Genomic DNA, 26,031 nt, shown 5'->3' on the forward strand with positions numbered 1-26,031 from the left:
TTTTGGAGTCCCAGAACTTGATTTAGCTTATACTAGCAATAATTCAACCTAGGGTTCATATTTGGAAAAATACCCATAGGTAAAATTTGTGTATTCTGGTGTTTTATGATACAATATGAGGTTTTAAATTATGTTAGACAACTTGTGCTACTCGTTTTAAGTGAAAACGAGCAAAAGGGCTTAATCGGTAAAAATACCTAATAGTCATAAGTATATGTTAGAGTGAGAATTTGATGTTGCCATAGAAGGGAAAAGTGATCATCATGTCATAAAACATAAGAATAAGGGATGAAGTTTAATTCCCGAGCCTAGGGCAAAAGTGTAAATATGCAAAAGTTTAGGGGCAAAATTGTAATTTTTCCAAAGTTTGAGTTAAGGACTATTTTGAATAGTACATTAATTAAATAAGTAAAATATGATGTTTTAGATCCCGGAAAACGAGATTTGAACCTAGAATGAGAGAAAAATCGAAAATTGGGAAAGTTGGTAAAATGGCCGTTTTAATATCAAGGTAAGTTCATATGTATAATAAGCATTAATTTATGCATGTTTCAATGTAAAATTGATATATTTACTATGATCTCCGAGGTGTTGAAAGTATGTAAGTTGGTATGATAATAATACAACAATAATGCTGTAATTTATATTTGAAAGTTAAATTTAGTGAATTAATTGAATTATGTTAAATTAAATGATTATGGTGCCAAGTTTATGAATTGATTTAAAAATATGTCTATGGTACATGAAGTGCATTGAATTATCATACATAAATGTGATTTCTATGATTATGGATATTATGGAAATTGTAAGTTCATATGATTTTTAATATATAAGACAATGCGTAATTTAATGTTATTGCGTTGATATTAAATGAGATGTAAGTTTATATGTAAGTAATACATCACTATTACTTGTATTATGATATTTTATAAAAATATTGGAAATATGTTTGTGGATAATTACTTGATTGGTGAAATTGTTGGAAAAGAGAGAAAATCTCGGTTGAACCTTCTGAAAGATTGGATGATACAGATGGTATGTAGCTAGGTCACATGTATAGTCTTGAGTGCACATCATGTGTACAAGAGAGCTACAAGACATTATGATGTAGCTAGGTCGCATGGGTGATACTATGTGTACACCATGTAGACAAGAGAGCTACGGATATATGTAGCTAGGTCGCATGCGTGGTTCCAAGTGAAGGACACCATGTAGACAAGAGAGCTATGAGATAAATGGCTAGGTCACATGGGTGGTACTAAGTGTTCACCATGTGTACAAGAGAGCCGAACTATATGATGGGTGGAGCTATGTGCTGAAACCACCAAGTATCGAGGATTGATCCAAGTGTTCAACGGAGACTCTCTATGTATTGCTTTGTGAGTTTTGTGATGAATAAGTGCAGAACTTGGTTATGTGAATGATGTGTTCATTAAGTGACCAGGATGTGGTAAGGTTATAAACAAGTAAGTTATACATGAGGATGATTTTATGGTGACCTTGTGATCATGGGCTTATACTTGTGATGTATGAAATGTGGTGAAAATGATTTGTGATATGTATGTTAAAATGAGGTTAATACAAAGAAAGTGTGAAAGAGTGAATTAGCAATAAAACTGTTTTGGATAGTAGCAGTGACGTGATTTTGAAAAATCACCAAAAATAGTATAAATTGAATCAAAGACTGAATGAGATATCAAATTAAATCTTAACGAGTCTATTTTCATATAAAAGAAACATAGAAAGCAAAGGAGTTCTATATTTTGAGATATTTATGTTTTTGTGAGACTGATTTAGAATGATTACGTGATCCCTGTTCGACTTTGGAAAATCACAAAATTTGGATAAAAATAATTAGAGGCTCAAAATTATATTTTAAAATCCATAATGAGTATATTTTCAAGATAAATCAACAAGAACATTATTCGAGTTCTGTCTTGTGAGATAATTATTTTTAGTGAAGAGAGGTCGAACTGTCGAAAAAGTGAAACAGGGAAATTTTAATGAATAAACTGTACTAATTGGCTAAACCAAAAATTATGAAAATTTTATGGTGGAAATATATGTGAGTCTAGTTTCATAGGAAATTTACGGATCTTAATTTGGAGCTCTGTAGCTCAAATTATAAATAATTAAGTGACTATGACTCTTATGGACAGTTTGATGTGAACATTTATTAGTAAATTGTGAAATCGTACTTACAAGAATGCTATATACATTAAGGATGTGGAATGGAGAGGAGGAGGAGGAAAATAAATATATGTGGAATACATGGAAATTATGGTATATGAAATATTGATATAATGAAATAAATGATATGTGTTTATAAGAAAACAAAAGAGAATGTTATGTATCATGACATGTATATATATATATATGACTAGTCTCAATGTAATGCTTGTTGGGTATGGAATTGAATTGAAATGTTTCAGCAAACATGTTATTCTCATCTGAATCGTGGTATTTTATAAAGATATGATCTAGCTTTAAATATGAATGCTTGATGATTAAGTGAAGATATTTGGTAAGATGATAATCTTGGTATAAATGTATAAGTGGTACTATAATAAACAAGGTAAAATGAATATGAGAGACACATGTATGATGACATACAAATGCTATGTTTGTGGTTTAATTGAGGATGTTTAATCATTAAATGAATACCATGTTATATGCTTTTGATTTTGTATAAGTGTGTAAGAGATCAAGGTTGACCAAAGCTTGGAAAATAGCCTAGATATATTCCACACAGGCAGAGACACGACCATGTGTCTCAGCCGTGTATGGAACACGACTTTGGGACACGGGCGTATGGAGCCTTAAAGCATGAAATTTCCAAGATTTTTGTAAGTTCTCGGTTTAGTCCCAAACCCTTTCTAAAGTATGTTTTGGGCTCCGTAGACTCAAATAAGGGACTATGTGTAAGAGAATGAACGCTTTGAAATATGAATAAAATTTTATGGCTCGTATTTTAGTTTAATGTTTGTATGTTTGTCTGGTAACGCCTCGTACCTTAGCCGGCCTCGGATACAGGTAAGGGGTTTTACAAACATTCTCATGTCTAACGGTGGTCAAGTTGTTAGTGCATTGCCGGGGAAGTTTCAGCATAAGACTTGAATTTAATTTTTTACATTTGATAAGATATATAGGAAAATTTAGAATTATATATACGAATTTTAATTTTTTTGTTATTTTATTTCTTTACTTGATTTTTAATTTATTTTAACTTCTCTTTTATTCAGTGTATGACTCGAAGTAGAACTCTTTCTATCAAACCAGATCCTGAACCAGAGAGAATTTTAAGGCAAGCCTGTTAACAAATACAAAACAATCCACCTATAGTGGCTAACTTGCAGTGAGGAAACCTACTTTTCGAATAGAACATCCAACCGCCTGCAACCGTATGAAAAAAGCCACTAATGGCTCAATAGGAGAGGACATTGCTTGAGTACGCGCTTCCCACTTTAGATGCTATCCAAGGTTGAATTGAGAGGCTAGCGTTAAATGCAAATAATTTCAAAATTAAAATGGCTACCATTCAAATGATGCAAAATAATTTGTAATTTCGAGGAAATATGGTGGAAGACCCGAACCACCACTTAAAAAGATTTCTACAATTGTGCGATACATTTAAATATAATGAAGTGACTGATGATGCAATCTGTCTCTAGTTGTTTCTACTCTCACTTTGTGGCAACACCTACAAATGGCTTAAGTCCCAAAAGCTAGGTTCCATCACGACATGGGATGACTTAGCGGGGAAATTCTTATACATACTTTTCACAATTAGTCGAACCATCTAGTTGAGGCACGACATTGCTAATTTTAAGAGAATTTATACGAAGCTTGGGAACGCTTCAAGTCATTGCTTAGGAAATGCCCACACCACGTTATGCAAAACTGGCTTTAATTGCAAATATCTTACAACATATTGAATGGAAGCTTGAGAGCAGACTTAGATGGCGCATCAACTAGTGCCTTCATGAATAACACCTATGAGCGAGCGTTTCAATTGATCAAGGACATGGTGATGAACTTGTACATGAGGTCTAACGAGCATTTTTTTTATAGTCAGAAGCCATTAACGGCTAAGGTGGTCAATAAAGACGATAAATATCAACAAATTCTGGAAAAATTACATCGTCTAAAAACCACTGTCAAGCCCTCAATGAATGATGTCGCTCAAAGTTTTACATCATACCTGGAGACCCAATTGTAGGAAGTGAATTACTTGGGGAATAGAGGAGGAAATCCCAATTTGAACATGTACAATCCTAGTTGGAAGGACCATCTAAGTCTAAAGTGGGGAGGCAGTCAAGGTAGCGGAAACCCAGCTTTGAACCGACCAAACCATCCATATCAATCACTGCATGTGAAAAGATCTCAAAGAGATTTATGGGTAACGACCATGTTGGTTGTAGTCAATACTTGGACTGGATCGAAAATAAGATGCAATTGATGAGCTTCGACATTCAACATGTGAAGACAGCATGCGCGCAAACTCACACGAACATTGCCGAATTAAAGGAAGAGAAGCTCAATATTGTGAGTGCATTGAATAAGATACGGAGGCAAATGGGCACAGGTATTCTGAGCAATACCAAAAATAATCCCTGGAAGGACGAAAAAGAGCATGTAAATGCTATCACTCTGTTCGGGTAAAACACTAGGAAACTTGGAAAGCCCACCAGCAAAATGGACTATGAGGTCAAAACGGAGGACCAAGGCCTTGATGAGCTGGAAATTGTATTCCAAATAGAGAAAAGACCCGAATTGGTGGTTGAGTTAGAAAAGACTCCACACAAGGAACTAGTGTAAAAGAATGTGATGTTTCCATCAAGGTTGGAGGACAAACAAATAAGGGATTATAAAGAATTTGTAAGTTTTCTAAACCTCTTTAAGTCTCTTAATGTAAATTTTGCAATACTTGAACTAATAGATAAGATACCAAAGTATGACATGTACTTAAAAGAGATAATGTCTAGGCATAAAAGGCTAAAGAAATGTGAGAAAATAAAAATCAATGCTTCTTGTAGTGCTATAATTGCATGTAAAATACCCTAAAGCTAAAAGATCTGGGAAATTTTACAATTCTCATGGAGATAGGGAACGAAAATTTTAGCAAGGCCTTTTGTGATTTAAGGGCCAGCATAAATTTGATGCCCTTATCCACGTATTTGAAACTCGGATTGGGGAGCTAAAAAAGATGAAAATTGCACTACAATTAGTCAATAGGTTTGTAGTACACCCCAAGGGAGTACTTGAAGATGTATTGATTAAAGAAATGGGTTTTATAATCCCCATCGATTTTGTCATCCTAGACTTTGAGGAGGACCAAGAGGTTCCCGCTCTGTTGGGTAATAATGTTTCTGATTGCCAAAATATGGATGCAATTTATTTTTACGCGAATTTCTTTTGCCTTTAATATGTCTAACATTAATGCTTTTTGAGCTATTTTACTTTATTGTATCTTGCAGCGTAGACAATTGTGCATCTGCAAGTGGATCTACAAAGCATTGTTCACTTGCATTAGTGAAAAGAAGGTTAAGATCTTTTTCCCGTACCTAGTGACTACCTTATACAAAAAGGCTAAAGTCCCAATGTCCACAACCAAGCAGTTTGTTAAACCAACTAAAAGCATCCTCAGGAACTCTATCTACACCAAGTATGTTGAGCTCAACTGCAAGCACATCCAAGACTGGAACGAGCGATGAAAGAAAAATATGGATGCTCCGTTATCACTGAATAGGAAGATGAAGGAAAAGGGCCAAGGGATAGGTGACATGACCGATATAGAATAGGCCATCTGATTGATGCAATAGATGACACCATGAGCATAGACTACGCCCAATGATTCGGGATTCCCATTTCAGAGCCACCACCAAACCAGTACCCACCCATGCCACAAGCTGGTGAGGAATGAGAAGAGGAGGAAGAAGGCAATGACAAGGACGGAGAAGAAGAACTGGCTTTTGACGAGGATCTTGATGAGGTGTTCCAGCTAGAACAACTATCAGACGGAGGAGTTAAGATCTGCATCTTGAGCCATACAAACCCTACTAGTTCTATGGATGCGAGGGTTGTCACACTAAACATGGGTCGAGGGAAGGAGCCAATGATTTAGAAGAATCGACTAGATGTCGATTCTGATTAAAAACTTCGGAACTTTTAATTTTTTTTAATTTTTGGGACTTGTAAATTTTTATTTTTGGATGATTTTATTTTGTTTAGACTTTTTTTTTTTTTACTTTAGTTTCCTTTTAGCTAATTTCTATGTAAGAACTCGTACGATATGCAGCACTACATTTTGAAGCTAAACTGGCACGAGGAGTACTACCCGACCACATCCAAGGACCTTCAACACTAAAATCGGGTAGTCTCTTCTCCTATTTTTAAGACTCATATTAGGGACAATATGCCAAATAAAGTGTGAGGGGGTAACATAGAAATTTTTCAAATTTTTATGTTTTTATTAGTCGTTTTTCATTTATTTTTGTTTTTTTTCACTTTTATTTTGTGTGTATTTGTTTGCGTACAAGCTTATAGCAATACAAGTGATTGGTTAGGACCATGTAAATAGGATTTTGTGTTTGAATTGTAAATTTAATTCAATAGCAATTGATTTTAGGTTGTTCAATTTTACACTATTTAGTTCAGTTTATTACAATTTGAATAGATGATAGTGTGTTAGGTGCACCAAGTGATTAATAGGTACATGAAAAGCATATATGTTTGTTTGAATAACATGTGTTGGTATGTTAATATTTAGTTAATTGTAATCCATGAAATGAGACACTTAAGGATGACCTAAGACGTTGTTTGGTAGATATTTTCGAGCCAAAAAGTTGACCTTAATTTAAAATCCCTAGTACCCTAATTCTAAGCATAAATCTCTATTTCTTGATGAACCACAACAAAAGCCCTAGGCCTTAAAATTAATATCTTGATCTGATTTTCTTGGTCTTTGCACGAACTTAGATGTCCGGTCATTGATATTGAAGGTTAGGTAGATACGGCATGATGGTTTCCAAAATTAAAAGAAAAATAAAAGTGAACCTAAGGGATAGTATAGTATGGTGAGTATAAGGGACTTACAAACTTGTGCTTAAATAGAAAAATTTGAGAATCAATCAAAAGAAAATGTTTGAAAAGGATAAAATAGTCGAGCGAGAAGTTCTCGAGAAAATAGAAAAGCAAAGTGAGTGAAAAAGAAAAATAAATAAAAAAATTCTCATTATTTCACATTAGTATTGCTAGAACAATTGTATTCACTAATACTTTACTATACCTTAGGAATTGGAGATAAAAAGTAGGTGAGAGAAGGGGATATAAAGTGGTAAGCTGAAGGGTCTAATCGGGGAAGTATTAAGGGTCAATATAATGTGCCAAATTATTTTCGTGTTTTAACCATTTTGTGTGTCTATTCTTTAATTCTGAACCAACCTAAGTCACAGAACGTTAGAAGCTGAAAAACCTACGTGGCCTAAGTGATTTGATTTATGGATGAAAATTGACTAAATTTTGGCATTTTTAATAATTGTGTTCTTCAAGCATAAATGTATAGTTTGTGTACATGTTTCGATGGATCATTGTACTTAACACTCTTGAATTTGTTTGTTTTGTAATTTTATGAACTATGTATGTGATATTGAAGGTCGAGAGTCAATTATATATCGTGTTAGAGTTACGTATTCATTCACACTGTCTTATGTACATAGTTCCGATCTAGTCATTGTCTATGACATGCTCAAGCACTATTTGATTTTATTTTCTTTTGTGCGTGTGTTTTATTTTGTTTCTGTTTATCTTGGTGCTTGAGGACAACCAACGACTTAAGTGTAGGGGAGTTTGATTTTCCACAATTCGTTGTGGCAAATTATGGTCTTTTCGGCACTTAACAAGCTTGTTTTATTGCGTTTTACATGTTTTTATTTCGTTTTCATTTTTTATTGCTTTGTGTTTAACTTATACAAAATAAGCATTTTTACGCAATTTTATGTTAGACTTAGTGGGCCAGTTTGGACCTAGGGATGATCTAACAACTTTTATTTAGTGTGTAGGACACTATTTTTAGGTTTAGAAGGCGAAGGATGACTACAGCGTCATGACACCGAGAAGTGGTGTCGCAATACTGTACTTCGAAGCCAAAGTACCCAGAAAATGAAGGCAGTGTCGACACCGATCCTATGGTGTCGCGACACCGAGTGACGAACAAGAAAAATTAATTAAGGATATTTTAGTCCACACAATAAACCTTAATAAGATTTTTGGGTTGTTTAGTAACCCTAATTAGGTCTAAGTATAAACCCTATAAATAGGCATGTTAAGTTTCATTTTAGGGGGCTTGGCAAAGTTAGCCGTTTTAATATTTTTAAGTTTTTAGTTTAGTTTTATTTTCTTTTCAATCTAGTCCTTTTATACTTTTGTTATTATTTTAACTTGGATTTAGTTTCGATCCAAGGCTTTAATATTAGGTTTTCATCATTTTGTTGTTGAGTCTAATTGCAATCAAGGAGATCTTCGTAACTGTTAAAGGAGATTTTGTTTCCGAGCTTCAATTGATATCGAAAAATGAATTTTTTTCTCTACTCCTTACTTTTATTTAGTTTGATGTTTTGCATGTTAAATATGAGTTTAGGAATTTTTGTATTTTGATCCATGAGTAGCTAATTTTCTTAAGGAGTTTAACGAATGTATGTGTGAATAATTAATGAATGAACGAGGGTAGAGATTAAGGTTAGTTGGTTCAAATTATGTGTGATTAAACTCTAAAGAGTGACACCTCTAAGAAGTCATTTAGGATAAACGAGGTTTTAGGATAAACGAGGTCGAGAGATAAGTTTACTGAGTACCTTATAATTTATCTCGATTAAGAAAGTGAAGCCGAGAGGTAATCGTGTATTGATCGATTAGTTAATTAGTTAGAGGCAGAGATGTAATAATTAGTTAATTAATAACTAACTCAATAAAACCCAAATTTGAAGTTAATTAGGACCACTGAAGTGAATTAAGCTTTTGCTTGTTTTATTAGGTTTTTTATTGTTTAATTAGTTGATTTTAGTTTAATTAATTTTTAGGTTAATTCGATTAATTTATATTTATTTGATTTTTCATAATTTAATTTTAAATCAATATTATTCAGACTTATTAGTGCAAAGAATTAATTTCGGTTTAATTCATCCTCCCTTAAATACAATTTTTAAAATATTTCCCGAAATATTTCATTGTAAGATCCGTATACTATTTTACCATAATATTTCCGTAAACCTTTGGCTCCGGTCAAACTTTATTTAAAAAGAAAAACTCAAACTTACATTTAAAAAAAACTTATTAGAAGTAAAAAATATTGGTGATATTTTTAACAACGCTTGCTGCCCCGAGTACCAAAATAAAACTAAAAACGGAAGTCCCTCTCTCTAAAAGTTTTTTAAAATTTGAAACAACCCTCAGAGCTTAAACCCCTCCATCTACGCGCGCCACTGCGCCAGCCTTTGTTTGTACGTTCCTTTTTTTTTTTTTCATTATATTTCTTCTTATTTTTATCTTCTGTACCTTTTTGTCTCTCTTCAAAGCAGATTTTTTTTCCACAGAAATACAAAAGCTCAGATCTGTCTCTTTTTCTTCATCTTTCAAATCATATTTGTAAGTTCCCATTGTATCTCTTTTATCAACTTCCTTTCTTGTATACCCATGTTTCAACTTTGATTATAAATTTTAAGTTTTTTTTTGGGGGGGGGGGTCAAAATTTGTTAATACCGTGTATTTTTCTTTAATTCAATGTTGTTTTAGCTTGAAATGTTCATATCTTATCTGGGTTCTTCAGATTTCATGCTTTTGAGCGTGTTTTTATGAAATACTAATCCATTTCTTTAATGTGTTAACTCACAGGAAAGTTTGATGCATTTGCGTGGTTACTTGTAGTTCATTTTCTTCAGGATTTTTATTGTTACATTTCGACATACGTCTTTAATTTAATTTAGCTATTACCAAAATCGATGAAGCTAAGAATAATCCCTCGACTAAGTATTAGAAGGCGCAGAAGTTTGTTTCGTTAACCTTTTTTTTTTTTTGATAATTTCGAAAAGAAACATTTGGTGGGTGCTTATGGAATAGGGGAAAGTAACATTAATAATAACATTAATACTTGTATTGAGGAATAATTGAGGGTTACCTGTTTGATCATTATTCTCAGGAAATGGATTCTCTTCCAGATGCCATTATTCAGTACATTTTGTCAGACTTGAGCAATGCTCGGGATGTTGCAGCTTGTAATTGTGTATCCAAGAGATGGAGGGAGTCATTGACTTACCTTAGAAGTCTCTACTTCCCTCGCAACTCCTTTGATAGCCGTCCAGGCAGTTATAGCTCCGACACTGTCGTCTGGAAAATGCTTTCCGCAACTGCATGCTTAGAGGAGCTTGTTGTTTACAGTCCATTCACCAGTGCAGGCCTTGCTTCGTGGCTGTCGCTGGTGCATTCATCACTCAAGGATCTTGAGCTAAGAATGGATAATGTTATGGATTATCAGGCATGTCTTGATAGCCCTTCCAAATTGGACTGTATTGCTGCAGGGAAGAAGTTGAAGTCTTTGAAGCTTTGGGGTGTGTTAATGGCTAATCCGCCCAAGTGGGATGTTTTTGAAAACCTTCTATGCCTTGAAATCGTTGGAGCAAGATTGGAGGATCCCGCATTATCTGCTGCACTTGGTGCATGCCCTAACTTGACTAACTTATTATTGCTTGGTTGTGAAGGGGTTAGATCAGTTTCGATCGAGTTGCCATACTTGGAGCACTGTAAGCTGGATTTTTATGGCTCGGGGAATTGTTCCCTTTCTCTCACTTGTCCGAAAATTGAACTTCTTGAGGTGCAAGGTTGTAGTTGGATTCGAGTCCGTGAGACTACATGCCTGAGGAACCTTTCAATAGCGAACAATGCTGGTAAACATTCCACTTATATGCTCTTTTCTCAGTTGTGTGGGATTTTAATAATCGGTTTGCTTTGTGATGCTTTAGGCAGAGTGTACATGGTAGACTTTGGGAAGCTTTCAGCGCTTGAGTCCTTGTCCATGAGAGGGGTCCAATGGTGCTGGGATGCAATAAGTAAAATGCTGGAATGGTCGAATGAGGTGAAGCATCTCTACATGAAGGTTGAATTTACAGGAGATTTGGAGGCCCTTCTACCCTTTCCAGAAGTTGACTTTGTTGAATTTTTTAATAGCCATCCCAAGCTTCAAAAGTTTGATGTTCATGGAGCCATGTTTGCTGCTCTTTGCCAGAAAAACAGCTTGAAAAATGTAAGTTGATAAAAACAGCGCTAGGATTATTGTTGATTCACTGGCCTAATTTGACCATCAAAGAATTAAAGAAAATTTGTGTTTGCAGGTAGAGCCAGGATTTGTGATTCCCTGCCTAGAGGAAGTTGTGGTCCAAGTAAGATCACCATTAAATGCTGAACAGAAAATGAACACTCTGGAATCCCTTCTCAAGTATGGGAAAAGCTTGAAGAAAATGGTAATAAGGATTCTTCAAATGAAGAGCAGCCATAGCAGCACGGATGAATTCTTTGATGAGATTTGCAGGCTTAGATTTATGAACCGCAAAATAATTCGAATTGAATAAGGCTGACAACAGCCACCTCCTATTTGTTCTTTGCTTCATCTTCCAAGTGAACAGCATTGATTGCTAATTGAACAACGGTTCGAATAGATGGTTGCTTCATGATGATTCTCATGGAGTTGCTTTTAACTTCTCAAGTTTTTCATTTCACACCCCTTCTGTTGCAATGTCTTCTGATCTATTAAGTCTTGAGTTTATTTAGGCGTTTGAAGTTTTTGCCTTTGACATCCAGCTAGTACTTAAACGGTTTGTTGAACAAAATAATTGCATCGGTTGGCCCTTATTTACCTGGAATTGCACTTGCAGAGCTAATCTTGTTTGAATAGCTGAAATCCCATACATCATTTGCCTGGCCTGCAAAGCCTTAGGCAAAAGTAAAATGGCTGGAGTTGAATCAAGTGCAAAGCTATTGCCTTATCGTATCAATCTAGTTCTAAAAATTGCAGTGGGCTGAGCTACAGAGCACAGGCTATTCAAATAAAAAGAGTAAAAAACCAGTGGTAACCTTAAATCAAAGAACATGCCGATTTATATGTAACTTGATGCGAAAACATAGCATCAAATCAAAATTTCCGTTGTGCAACATACATGAAAAGAAAAATAACAAGAAAACAAAAGAAATTATTGAATTTTCTCATCTACCGATCAAAATTTAGATAAGCTTCTTCTTTTGGAAGAATCGCTTCAAGTACCACACTTGCAGGCCTGAAACAACGATGCAGATACCCAAAGACATGATACTAAACCACGCGACTCTGGCATTTGTGGTCTCACTCGTACTCCTCATTTCTGCTTCTCTGTTATCCAATAAGGATGAGATAAACTAAGGATGTTAGCTTTAAACTGAACAGGCAGAACAGAACATTTATAATTACCTGCTTTTCAGATAGAGTAAATTCTCATGAATGGCCTCCACTGCTCCTTCGAGTTTCCTCAGCTCCAGCTCAACACCCTGTATGTAAATAAGCATATGATGAAACACACAAATGTGTACAAAACAAGATGAATATAGAAACAAGAATATGAGAGAAGTTTGATTGCAATGTAATATGTTGTACTCTTCAATAATTCCAATTCATTTCCTTTCTCAAACTAATTTGTGTAGAATTTATCAAAAAGAATCCCAAAGTCATTCAAAATGTTTGATCCAAGAATACAAAATTTCAAGCTTTGGACATGCATAAAATCATTTTTCAACCCCACCTTGCAAACTCCATAAAGTAAGAAGATGAAATCAACAATTACCATATCAATTCTTTTTTGTACAAATTGTGGCTCAGGAAAAATAGAAGCTTGGCAGTAAAAGAGTTCTTTTGTGAACTGAAGCTAAAACAAACAAAACTCCATAAGTATGATCATCTCAAAAAATATTTGGAACAAAAGTTTAGTTACAATGCACTGGGAGCAGGACCCATGATTTCCTTTCTAAACCCTAAACAAGGAATTTTCAAGAAAAATGCTGACCTGAAGTTTCTCTTTTCTGGCAACTGACTCCCAGTCTTTAGCTGCAATCCCAGTTTTCCAGTCAATGTTGACAACAACTTCACCGCTTCCACGAGTACGGTTATCCGACCAGAAACATGCTAGGTAATTGCCAGCTTCCTCGGTTGTGAATGCAAATCGGCCATACGTTACATTCTCACTGTGGTGAAGATTGTTCCCATACGGGGATGTCACCTACACAATACAAACTTTCAGTTTGAAGTTCACTGCAAATCTGATATGTTTGAGGAAGCATCACAGTCGGGTTTTACCGTTTCTTTTTCATATATTTAAAATATATTACAAATATAAACTATGGCACGGTAACTTAATCTCCACGCCAAAACATGATATTTGGAGATCAACAAAGGTGATTCTAGAATATAATGAGAGAAAATGCAGTGATAACTTCATAAGTTTCCATTCATCCAATAATCCTATGGTGATCTTTCAAATATTAACTTAAGAGAAATCAATTCTGAAGTTGGAAAGAAATACCATTGGATCCCAAGAATTCAGTACACGTTTTTTTATTGTATAATTTATTATTATATCTCTGTTTTTCCATAATTTGCTAATGCTTAATATATTACAACTCAAATTATCAAAAACAGAATACCTCTATACCGAAAGCAAGCTATTTCAAGTAAAAACAATAACAAATCTGATTCCGAAACATGAACAATATATTCAAACCTCCCATTTTTTCATTTAAAATCACAAATAACAGCAAAGTTTAAACATTTCATTAATTTTTCCTCATCTGTATGAAAAATAGTTTTATCCGTAAGAAAGAAATATGTATTAATCAAAACTAGAAAAGAAGAGAATAAATCCTAGTAACCTTTTCGTAACAAGATCAAAAGGGAGAAATACAGAAGAGAAAAAGACTAAACCTTGACGGCAATGGCAGCGGTTTGACCGTCTTCCACGGAAACGACGACGTAATCAGCCAAAACAACGACATTGCTGTGGATTTCCTCGGAGACGCACTTGGTGCCGGTTTTTGGAATATTCAACCAAATGGCGTCACACAGTGGACCGGTACTCAAAGCCAATAGTAATACGACGAGCAACGGTGGGAACGTCATCGCCATCTGCACGTTAGAATCCTTTATCATCTCTCTCCTAAACGAAATATCTGGTTTTTTTTCCTCTACAATGTTAGGGTTTTTTTGGAGGGTGAGATCGGAAAAGTTTCGATCAAAGGTTCGAACACCAACAAGGCAACGGCCACCTCCACTTCAGTTTCCTTCAATTTCGTTGTTGTTCTTTTTACAGTTTATATTTCAAAGCATATTGCCACCTTGGCAATCTTCCACTAAGATCTTTCCACGTCAACATCTTGACGTCCACTATTTATATTAGTTTTACGCTTTTCAAATCCATTAAAATTAAAATATGCTATTAGTACCTGTACATTGACCAAATTTGACATTTAATCTGTATACTTTGAAAGTTAAAATTTTAGATTTAGTAACTTTTTTTATTTAAAAATCTGAATCTATTCATTAAAATCGTAATTATTTTCTGTCAAAATTTGTCAGTTTAGAATTTTGATTAGATTACCATCATATAATGTGATATATGATTGATCGAAAATAAATATGCTAAGTCAACAAATTTTGATATAAACCACCAACAATGAATAGTTTAACTAAAATTTTAAATTGAAAAAGTAAGAGAACTATTTTTTTAACTTTTAAAGTATAAGGACTAAATCTCAAATATTATCAAAATATAGGGACTAATGTCATATTTTAACCTTAAAATTAATAATGCATAATAAATTAAAGTACCAAATTAGTCCCTAGATTATATCTTAGATTGCATTTTGATCTCTTTACTAAAAATATGATCTTTTGATAAAAAAACTAAAATAGTCACTTCGTTAAAATTGGGGCATTAAATGCTTATTTTTTACCTTTTGTATATAAAATAAAATAATAAATTTAGCTCTTAATCTCTACACATTTATTCAATTTAACATTAACTTTTTCATGTGAAGTAAATTGATGCTAATCTTTATATTACTAACATGACACTATTTTATCTTATATGTCATGTCAATAAATAACCTAAAAATATTTTAAAAATCCGAAAAACTAAAACTATAAACTAAAAACTATAAAATTAACTTCAAAATTTTCAAAAATAAAACCTTTTCCAAGAGTTCAAAATTTTAAATAAAATATTTCAAGTTGCTTTTTAATTAGGAATGTAATCGTACTTTTTTTTTATTTGAATATCATAGTTCAGTCATTAAAATCATAAGTATTTTTTGTCCAAATTTGTCAATTTAGAATTTCGATTAGGTTGTCATCATAAGTCGTAGAATATAATTGATAGAAAATAAACATATTAACTCGACAAATTTTGATGAAACTACCGACAACAATAATGATTGGACTAAATTTTTAAATTGAAAAAATAAGAAGATTGATTTTAAAATTTTAAAATATATAAACTAAATCTGAATTTTTTCAAAATACGAGACTAATAATATATTTTAACCTTTGAACAATTATGCGGTAAATCGATAATAATAATAATAATAATAATAATAATAATAATAATAATAGATTTTTGCCAGTGTTGCAAATGTATGTACTTTGGCACAAAATATAAAAAAAAAGTAAAGATTTTATTAACATTTAATTACGGGTGATATAAGGCCCGTTCTTGATAATTTTGGGGCTCTAGTCAAAATAATAAAATGGGGTTTTAAGTTTCTTAAAAGTCAGAGAAAAAATTTGTTGGGCCCCTTAAAAATTGGTAATTTTTTTTATTTTTAGAAGTTAGAGAAAAAAAATTTTAAGTCACTTAAAAATTGAAAAACAATATTTTGGAACTCTTTTAACCTTGGGCCCTGAGCGGTTGCACCTCCATATGACCTCCAGAGCTGGGCCTGAGTGGTATCAATTTGGTTCGATTGGGCTATTTAAAATTTTGAGCTGTCCATAGTAATTCAATTTGGTTGATTTTTAGTCTTTTATATTAATGTCGGTTTTAGATTTTTAAATTTGTTTTATAGTTTTTAGTTTGACAAAGTTTCAAAATATTTTTTATAAATATTTATAATTTTTAAAATAAATAAAAATAATAAATAACTTAGATATAATTCTTTCTTGAAAAGTAATTTTATATGAAACTTTTAAATAATTTCACTACTTAATTTTTAGATTTTAAATATCCAGAATTTTTAACTTCCATTCTCAACATTACTCAATTTTACTTAAATTTTTTCAACCCTACATTTCATTACTTGAAAAGAATAATGAATTCTTCAATTTGCTATGAAAATAAATTTCAAACAATCAACCAACAAAACGAAACTTGAAAACATAGAGAAAATACGAAATTAATTAAATTTTCGAAAAACTATGCAAGTATTGAAATCTTGGATGTAGTGCCCTAAATTTAATATTTTCGTCTATTTATATTTGTATTTTCAAATAAATTGATTTGATAAAATATTTGTTGATTACATTAATATTCTTTGTATGTTGTTTTCAATGAATTTTGCACGCAAAACAAAATAAAAGTGAATATTAGCTTACTAAGTGTCTAACATTTAACTAATAATAAGCGATATTACATGGTTAGATCGTAATACGGAATGATAACTTGTATCAATAGATAATCTGAATATGTCATTAGTCTAATAAAAAATGAACAAACCGATTAAAAGACTAATATGACGTCTATCAAGTTCAATTGGAGAGATGTTTTATCTTAAGCATCAGAAGGGATGACTCCCAGAAGATAGAGACATAGATATGATTGACTAGATTAACAATACATCGAAAATTACTCAAGTAGAATAGATTTAGATTTGTTTATGGATTTATTCACTTGTGACGTTCATAGTGTGACATACCTTAATCCTAAGTGAACGGTGGATTGTATACGCGTGACTCGTATACTTTAATCTAAGTAAAAACTGAGTTCAAATGGATAAAGAATCGAAAGATGGTGTGTTAAGTATTAGACATCTGCAACATGTAGCATCATTCCACAATAGTGGAATTCATAACCCAATTAAAGGAGAAATAATATCCTCTCATCTACATTACATGATAGGTGAAAAGTAAACGAGGCCTTTTGAGTAATTTGTATTTGTGAAAAATGATTTAATTACTATTTGATAGTAATTGACTTTTCATGAAGTAAGATGTAATTATTATCATGAGATAAAATAGGATTATATTGGAAAAAATGAATATATCTCAAAGAGATTAAGTATGTCCTATGAGGGTAACACACTTATGATAAGGTCATTGGACGAGCATTTATTAAGTGGCTTTCATAATGATATATAATAAGGGAGAACTCAGTCATGATACTTTAGTAAAATAACTTCGTGACTAAATAAGTTTATAATTAATAGATAAAAAGTTGGAACTTAATTATACATTATTTGAGCCCTAATTATATATGTCTAATCGGTATCTCCGTTAGCTCGTTGAAACAAAAAATGAATTGCATGTAGAACCAAATGAATAGAAATAAAGAGAAATGATAATGTAAGAGAAATGGACCGCATTGACAAATGAACATGTTTTCTTATTAAGTACAAAAATCACTTAAGAATTAATTTAAGGTTTTCCAAATTATTATTTAATTAGTCATAATTAAATATTTAAAGTTTGAAAATTAAATTAATTAGTTATTATGAATCAATTGAATTAGAAAATTAAATATATTTCTTCATAGATTATTTTAAGGAAAAGTTGTTATAATTTTAATAAAATTAAAATTGGATTAAGAAAGTTATTTAATTGAAAAATTAATTTAGTTAATTTAATTAATTTAATGAATAATATTCATTTTGAGAAAGAAAAAATAAGTATTGGGTTAGATTAAATTATAAAGTGTTAAGTTAAAAGGTCATCATACAATAAGTGAAGGGCGACAACCCTAGTAATATTTTCTAAGGTGTGCTGCTCACTTCCTATTCTAGTTAGAATAGGAGTTTGTTTTCTATTAAATAAATATTATTTATCAATGTATTGTTAAACCAGAATTTTTATACCTCTTCATATAAATAGATGACACTGTTAACCTAAAATACATACTTCATGATTATTGAGTTATAGTTATTCTACCACAAATTAGTGGGTATTTATTAATTAAAAATAAATTATATTTTTCGAGAATTACAATTTTTTTCAGTTTTTATTGAGAGAAATTACTTTTTAACTGAAAGTAATTTATGTCGTTTCTTTTTCTGTGATTTGATTCGTGTTACTTGAGCTCACACTCGACGCAATTTGTGGTATGATAATAGCAGAGAATACCATTTTAAAACAGTTTTTTTTAACTAATTTTTCCAACATGAAGCTATGGTGGCAATTACTATGGGTTTAGGCGGACCATTATGGTGGCCTAGGCCTCTAAAATTTTAGGAAATTTTGATTTTTCCTTTTAAATTTTTAGAAAATTTTAGTTAATCTCTCTTAAATTTTTTGACAATTCTCATTAATCTCATAAAAATTCTTAAATTTTTTAAAAATTTTAGTAAGCACCAAAATTTAATCTTAGAATCCTCCACTAATTAGAGGAATAATTAGAACCACCTAGTGTCACGGGGCTAGATCTTTCGTCTTGCGATCTGTGCGGCCTTAGGTGATCCGTTCATTCAAACTTGCCTAAGTTAGCCTTAACTCAAGTGAGGATTCCTTAAGAACTCCTCCAAGGCACCAATTTGTATAACGGAAGCGATTTGTGCCAAAAGAAGCAACAAAAGAAAAACAGAAAGAACGCACACAAGTTGTTTGAGTAAATGCTCTCAATATTCTCTTATTCACAAAGAATAATGAAACAATGAATGGAGTGAGTACAAATGAGGGGGAGACTCTCTATTTATAGTTGTAACATCCTGATTTTGGGCTTAGTCGGAACAGTGGTTTCGGGACCACAAATTCAATGAGAAAAATTTTATTTTTATTATATTTTTATGGTCTACGATTTCACAGAATGACTTTGTGAAAATTTCGTTCGAAAATTTCGACGTTTGGGCACTCAATTTAGTAAAAAGGACTAAATTATAAAAAGTGCAAAAGTTGAGTTTTATATGTTAGAGGTGTCTAATTTTCATTGTCGAAACCATTTTTTAAAGGGGTTTGAAAAATGGGGATTGACTTTTGAAAAATGAAAACGGGAGTCGCCACCAATCTTTTAAAGTGTGATCGGATCACTATATAAACGTTTTGGTCTACGAAATTATGAGAAAATAGGTTTGGGAGTCAGTTACGTACAAGGAAGGATTAGCGCCCTCGTAACGCCTAAAATTGGTACCAAATTGAGTAATTTTATATTAATGTCAGAAATTTTGAAAGAAAATTAAAAAACGATATTTCTTTAAAACTGTGATAGTTTGAGAAAAGAATCAAGATTCATTCGTTTTTAAAAGAGTGTAAACATCACATCTAGCATGATTGGACATGATATCTTTAATCTTTCGTAACTAAAATCATCTTGCGATTTATAAAACTTATTTAAAAGGATATTTTAGCTAATTTAGACAAACGAGAAATTGCAACCCAGCATGTTAGGGCACTATTTCTCGAATTTCTAAGTATTCAAAACATTGCCTTGCACCCCTTTTTAAAAGTTCCTTTTAATTAAATAGAACATGATTTTCAGTTTTAAAAAAATGATATGTTTACATATTATAAGAACTTATAATAACCTAGCTACTATGTACATGCTTTATCATTTCATGCAAGCATAGTATAAGTGATGGACAAGGATCTAAATTATCTAATATTTTAATGCATGGTCATGGATAACATTATTACATACAAATTATAACATGGAATATAATGAATTAAATAGTATAAATTGTATAACACATACATAACAACATTTCATGCAAACATATGTAATTTATCATAATTAACTAATTTTATGTGAATATAAAAAGCAAGAACAAAATGATGTATAAAATTTAACATATTATACAATATCAAATAAAAGTGAGTCGAAAATAAGCTATTAAACGTAAAAATATAAAATGGCTATTTAAAAATAATATAAAATGATAAAGTGAACCCTTTTTAAAACGAAGAATGCATATGTAAAGATTATATTTAAAGCAAAATAACTTAGTATATAAGAAAAATAATGTACTAGATATTACTATATATTTTTAAAAGAAATGAAGAATGTATTAATAAGTAATAATATATATTTTGTAAGGTAATATAGGAACTATGATAAAATATAATGTATAATATGATCTATAAATAAAAATATATAATAATATAGCATATAGCAATAATAATATGCGTAATAAAATATTTGATATAATGTAAAGAATATATAATAATAATTTAATATGTATTTTCATACTAAAACATAGTAAAATGGTTAATACATATAGGAAAACTCATAATATTTATAAATAAAACATATAATAACATAATATAATTAGTATGTAATAAAATATATAATATGAATAGTATAATATTTAGAATATATAACAATAATATAAAATATAGTAAATAAAGATATAATATAATACAAAATAAATAATATATACATAAAATATATTAGATGATAAAAATAATATTTTATGATTGATATTTAAAAAGTAATATATAAGGTATTTAAAGCAAAAGGACTAAATTGGATTTAATTAAGAAATCAGGGTTAATTTGTAAAATAATAAAAATATTTGGATCTGATTAAAACGTTCATTAAAAGTCGAGGGACTCATTGGGTAATTAAACCCTAATTCTAAAAACGACTTCGTTTTCTGAATATACCTCGAAAATCTGTTGGGACTAAATTGAATTAAAATTAGAATACTGAGGTTAAATTAAAAAAAATAATTAAAATGAAATTATAAGAAATTAAAAGTTGAGAGGACCGATTGGATAATTAATGCATTTTGCAAAAAACACGCGGATCCTCTCTTGGTAATCGGGTCAACGCGTGGATCTTCCGTTGAAACGACGCCGTTTAAGTGCTTATTGAATTAAGCCAAACGACGTCGTATTACAGGGGCTATATAAGCCAAATTTTGCACCTAAAAATCATTTTAACATTCGGTTTTTTAAAAAATAAACGAAATCCTCTGAAAGAGGGCTCGAGGGCCGATCCCGGTGCTGTTGAACCTCCGTCCAGGGGTCTTCTCACGCGCTCGCGCGCCACCACACACGGTGGTCGGAGGGTAAAAAAACCTTCACCCTTTTCAACGAAAACCAGGTAATCCCTTTCCCCTTTTACTATTTGTAATATATATTAAAAATAATCACCTTTGCACTCAAGTAGCTACTGGTACTGTAAGTTAGTAATAATGTGCTCTGTTGAATCTGTATGTATATTTCTCTCTGGAAAATCATGTATTACAAATCAGAAAAAGATGGGGTTTTATAACCCTTTGTAAGTGATTTACAATCTGGGAAAGAAATCTTTTGATTTCTTTTCATATTTTGCCTCTGTTTTCTGTTGTGGTTTTTTCATTTTGCAGATGTCTCGCAAGGAAATCAGTGAATCAGGATGATTAGGCTATTTCTCTCTGGAAAATCATGTATTACAAATCAGAAAAAGATGGGTTTTTATAACCCTTTGTAAGTGATTTACAATCTGGGAAAGAAATCTTTTGATTTCTTTTCATATTTTGCCTCTGTTTTCTGTTGTGGTTTTTTCATTTTGCAGATGTCTCGCAAGGAAATCAGTGAACCAGGATGATTAGGCCCTGATGGCGATGGTGCTGGCGCTGATCTGCTTTCATTCGGCTTTAACTACGACCAGATTCGAGGCCGAGAATTACGGCGTCGATGGGGGTAGATGGAACGACCGAAGTTGAAAAGGCGCAGTTTACGGCGCGAAGTTTCTGGAAACCCTAGGGTTTCCAAATTAGATTTAGGTACTGGGCCTTACTAATTTGAGTCTCTTTGGGCCTTGTACGTTTTGGGTTAAGGGTGTATTGGGCACCGGGTTTTGGGTAGTTAGGTATGTTGGGCTTATGGGTTAAAAATGTGAGCTACGGTATTGGTGTTGGGTCTGCTGGGTTATTGGGCTAGTTTGTAACTGGGTAGTGGTATAGGTCTTAGGTATCTGGGCTTATCAAGCTTTGAAGCCCGTTTATTGTAAATGGACTTGTACAAATGGACTTTATTTATTTATTAATTTAATTCCTACAAGCCCGGGTAAATTTGGGCTATTATAGTCATGAAATTTTAAATGGGAGGTCCTTAAATGATAATTAAACCATTGTATAACTTGTTGAACAAAAATGGTCTTGGTTGGGTAAAATTTGAAAGAATAGTAAAAAGGGCATTTTGGTCATTTATGGGTAAAATGAATTAAAAGACAAATTTTAAACCCCAAATGTGTCCCTTTCTTCTTTCTACAGAAGAATGTACCAAGAGCAGCCATGTTTAGGGTTTGGCCAAGCTTCTAAGCTTAATAGTAAGTGATTCTGAGCTCTGTTTTTAATGTTCTATGTATTTTTGAAATCCCGGTAACATGATTTGCTCATTTCTACCATTATCTTGAGCTAGGATTTATGTTTAAAAATTTACCCATGAATGATATGCATGTATTTTGATGTTTAATGGTAGAATATGAAGTTTGAAATTGTGTTAAACAACTTTTGCTAAGTGATTTTACGTGAAAACGAGTAAAACAACATAATCGATAAAAATGCCTAATGTTCATAAGTACATGTTAGAGTGAGAATTTGATGTTTCCATAGAAGGAAAAAATGATCAGAATGTCATAAAACATAAGAAAATATGAAGAAGTTTAATTTCTGAACCTTGGGGCAAAAGTGAAAATATGTAAAAGTTTAGGGGTCAAAATGAAAATTTATAAAAATATGATTTTTAGATCCATATGAATAATGTGACTAATTAGTAGGCTAAATGTGATACTATAGATCAAGGAAATCGAGATTTGGGCTTAAATCAGGAAAATATAAGGTTATGAACTAGAATGGTAAATTGTCATTTCTGGATCCGAGGTAAGTTCGTATGGTTAAATTATTAAATTTTAATATTATTTTATTAATAGTGATTAATATTTATGTATATTAATTGTTGAAAATAAGTAAATTAACGAAATTGAACTGAGTATTTCGGAGGAACGAAACGCAGGAAATGAGTACGATCGTTCAGTGAAAAAGATGAATTGACGGTAAATTACCCAAGTAAATTGAGATTCAGCATTTGTTGCGAATTCTCGTGTTTGCTTTCCGTTTAGCTCTTACAAGCTTCCTTTAACTAATATGAATTTTAGTTAACCTTTTTGGGGTTTCATTCACTCGATGAGCTTGATAGCCTTCTAAGCTTGTTTAGCACTTGTGTGCTTGATTAGCCTTCTAAGCCTGCTTAGCACTTGTGTGCTTCAGTTTAGCACTTGTGTGCTTCATTTAGCCTTCGGGCTTCCGTTTAACACTTGTGTGCTTCAGTTAGCCTTCGGGCTTTCGTTTAGCACTTATGTGCTTCAGCTAGACTTCAGGCTTCAGATTACGATGTACTCAAATCCGTAAGCCGTTCCTTGAATGGACAAGTTGGTAAGTCGTAAATGTAACGTGTGGAAAAAAAATGTAAGTAATATTATCATTATTATTATTAATCTCCATTGTGAAAAATGAGTAAGGGATCTATGAAATGGTAAGTTCATGATAGTTGGAAATGATCTTATGATAGTGATCATTATATTGTACCAAAATAGATCTAGATAGTAGCATTGGTCCGAATTTGAAAATCCACTAAAAATAGTGGAAATTGAGTTATAAGCTTAGTAAAATATGAAATTAAAGCTTAATGAGCCTAGTTTCACACAAAGGAAACGGTGAAAGAAAAAGAAGTCTGTATCATGAGATATTTGAATTCTTGTGAGACAGAGTCGGATTGATTCTAGACTCCCCTGTCTCAACTTTTGAAAATCACTAGAAATTGTAAAAAAATAATTATGAGTTAAAATTCATATGAATAAAATAATTAATGAGCCTACTTTCAGGATAAAGAGACAGAAACATTATTCGAGTCTCGTACTATGAGATAATTAAATTTTAGTGAATAAAGGTCGAAGCTATCAAACAACAAAATAGGGGATATTTTAAATAATAAAATGTAGTTATTGGATAGACCAAAAATTCTGAAAATTTTATGGTGGAAATATATATGAGTCTAGTTTCTGGAAAAATTTACAAATCTTAATTTTAATTTTCGTAGCTCCATATATAAATGTTTTAATGACTATGACTCAAGAAAATAGCTTAACCAGAACATGTGTAAATGTACAATTGGGATAGTTTTACTATGGAAAGCATGTTAGTAAATTGCTTATTATTTTCATGCGAGCTTACTAAGCGTAAAACTTAACCCATCCTTTCCATTTCTTTTAGTGTTGTCAGGTTAGCTCGAGGTTGGAGATCGTCGGAGGCAGCATCACACTATCAAGCCAACACCTTGAGAGTATAAACAAATATGCTAGAATTATCAAGTGAGTAGCATGTATAGGGACCTAGTTTTATAACATGTGTTATTATAATTTGGCCAAATATATTGGTCTTTAGTGAGCTAATGATTCTGACTTATAAATCTAGTTATTCATGTTATGTCTGATATTGGTGATGTGCATATGCTTGTTTGCCATGCATGGTTGGTAATATGTTATGTGTTGTTATGAGAATGCCATGCTTGTTTCTTGATTGTGGATATATATAATTACTCAAATATGCCATGTCAATTGCTATGAAATGTATAAGTGTATGTAGGTAATTAAGGGTGATAATTGGCTTGGAAAATAGCCTTGAAATTGTCCACACGGATAGATACACGGGTGTGTGTCTAGGTCGTGTGTGACACACGGCTTAAGCACACGGGTGTGTGCCTTGGCCGTGTGACCCTAACTTGTTCATGACCAAATGGACAGAGAGCTCCATGGGTACAGGACACGGGCGTGTCCCAAGCCACACGGACGTGTGTGACCACACGGCCCAATCCACACGGGCGTCTGACTCTCCGAAGAAAGAAAATTTAGTTAAGTTGCCCAAAGATTTTCAAAGTTCTTGGTTTAGTCCCGAACCACCTCAATGTATGTTATAGGTTTCGAAGACCTATATAAGGGACGATATGCATGTGTTCGAGATGTTTTAATTTTTGGTGATAATTTTGTGGTTCTGTTTTTCATGTTGTGAATGTTTAAGTCTGGTAACACCTCGAACCCTATCCCAGCATTGGATACGGGTGAGGGGTGTTAAATAGTTGAGCTCCCCCAAAATCGACGATCAATATACATTTACATCGACGGACGAGACTAACTATATCCCTTGATTTTAGGGATTTACAAGATATGACATATCAAATCTAATCTGATCTTTACAAGATATGATTCTATCAATCTTCTAAGATTAGTTACCAAAATAGCCCAAGTTGTCATATCTTCATTATCGAGCCAATCAGGCTTCAATCTGACAGGCTTCTCCAATAGGTTACCAAATTAGGCCAGTTCTTACTGGCCAAATGATCCCATCTACATAATAGAGATCCATTGGATGTATTTGGTGCTATGGTCACAAGCTTTGAACTACAGCCCGTGACATTCTCCCCCACCCATTCTCGTAATGTGTAACGTCCCCTAACCCTATACCGTCACCAGAACAGGGTTACGAGACATTACCAGTCAGTACAGTCCAATTTCGGTCATTAATTAAAATAAATATTCACACACATCCTAGTTTTAAGATGTCGTCCCTTTAATGGGCCCTCGCGGTCCAATATGAACAGTAAATTCAATTCGGGACTAATTTAGAATCACTACGAATTCTTAGTAAATTTCAAAATTCATACTACATACCGTTGCCAACCATAATTTACTCATTTCATCAATACTTCTATAACCTAAATGACTCTCATAAAACGTCCTAGGTACATGCCATTATCAATATTCAACATACTTTACCTTAATGAAT

At 32.4% G+C, this 26,031-nt stretch overlaps 2 protein-coding genes across 2 annotated transcripts; one reads left to right on the top strand and one right to left on the bottom strand.

Moving 5' to 3' along the window:
• Window positions 1-9,354: 9,354 nt before the first annotated feature.
• On the top strand, window positions 9,355-12,013 carry LOC108479055 (F-box protein At1g10780-like). Its single transcript, XM_017781482.2, has 4 exons — window positions 9,355-9,642; window positions 10,193-10,937; window positions 11,013-11,293; window positions 11,382-12,013. The coding sequence occupies exons 2-4, from the start codon at window positions 10,196-10,198 to the stop codon at window positions 11,616-11,618; spliced, it is 1,260 nt and encodes a 419-aa protein (XP_017636971.1). The 5' UTR covers window positions 9,355-9,642; window positions 10,193-10,195; the 3' UTR covers window positions 11,619-12,013.
• A 103-nt stretch (window positions 12,014-12,116) lies between these two features.
• Window positions 12,117-14,383, bottom strand: LOC108478886 (transmembrane emp24 domain-containing protein p24delta4-like). The gene is made up of 4 exons (XM_017781343.2): window positions 13,994-14,383; window positions 13,080-13,292; window positions 12,491-12,567; window positions 12,117-12,412 (listed from the first exon to the last, which is right to left on the bottom strand). The coding sequence occupies exons 1-4, from the start codon at window positions 14,216-14,218 to the stop codon at window positions 12,268-12,270; spliced, it is 660 nt and encodes a 219-aa protein (XP_017636832.1). The 5' UTR covers window positions 14,219-14,383; the 3' UTR covers window positions 12,117-12,267.
• Between the last annotated feature and the right edge of the window lie 11,648 nt (window positions 14,384-26,031).

The sequence above is a fragment of the Gossypium arboreum genome, chromosome 12, assembly GCF_025698485.1.
Source record: "Gossypium arboreum isolate Shixiya-1 chromosome 12, ASM2569848v2, whole genome shotgun sequence".
Taxonomy (NCBI): Eukaryota; Viridiplantae; Streptophyta; class Magnoliopsida; order Malvales; family Malvaceae; genus Gossypium; species Gossypium arboreum.

Coding starts and splice junctions, on each gene's coding strand:
- LOC108479055 (XM_017781482.2), top strand. CDS start 10,196: ATGGATTCTCTTCCAGATGCCATTATTCAGTACATTTTGTCAGACTTG. Junction 10,938..11,012: donor TTCAATAGCGAACAATGCTG/GTAAACATTCCA, acceptor GTGATGCTTTAG/GCAGAGTGTACATGGTAGAC. Junction 11,294..11,381: donor AGAAAAACAGCTTGAAAAAT/GTAAGTTGATAA, acceptor TTGTGTTTGCAG/GTAGAGCCAGGATTTGTGAT.
- LOC108478886 (XM_017781343.2), bottom strand. CDS start 14,218: ATGATAAAGGATTCTAACGTGCAGATGGCGATGACGTTCCCACCGTTG. Junction 13,293..13,993: donor CCGCTGCCATTGCCGTCAAG/GTTTAGTCTTTT, acceptor TGTATTGTGTAG/GTGACATCCCCGTATGGGAA. Junction 12,568..13,079: donor CCAGAAAAGAGAAACTTCAG/GTCAGCATTTTT, acceptor ATTTACATACAG/GGTGTTGAGCTGGAGCTGAG.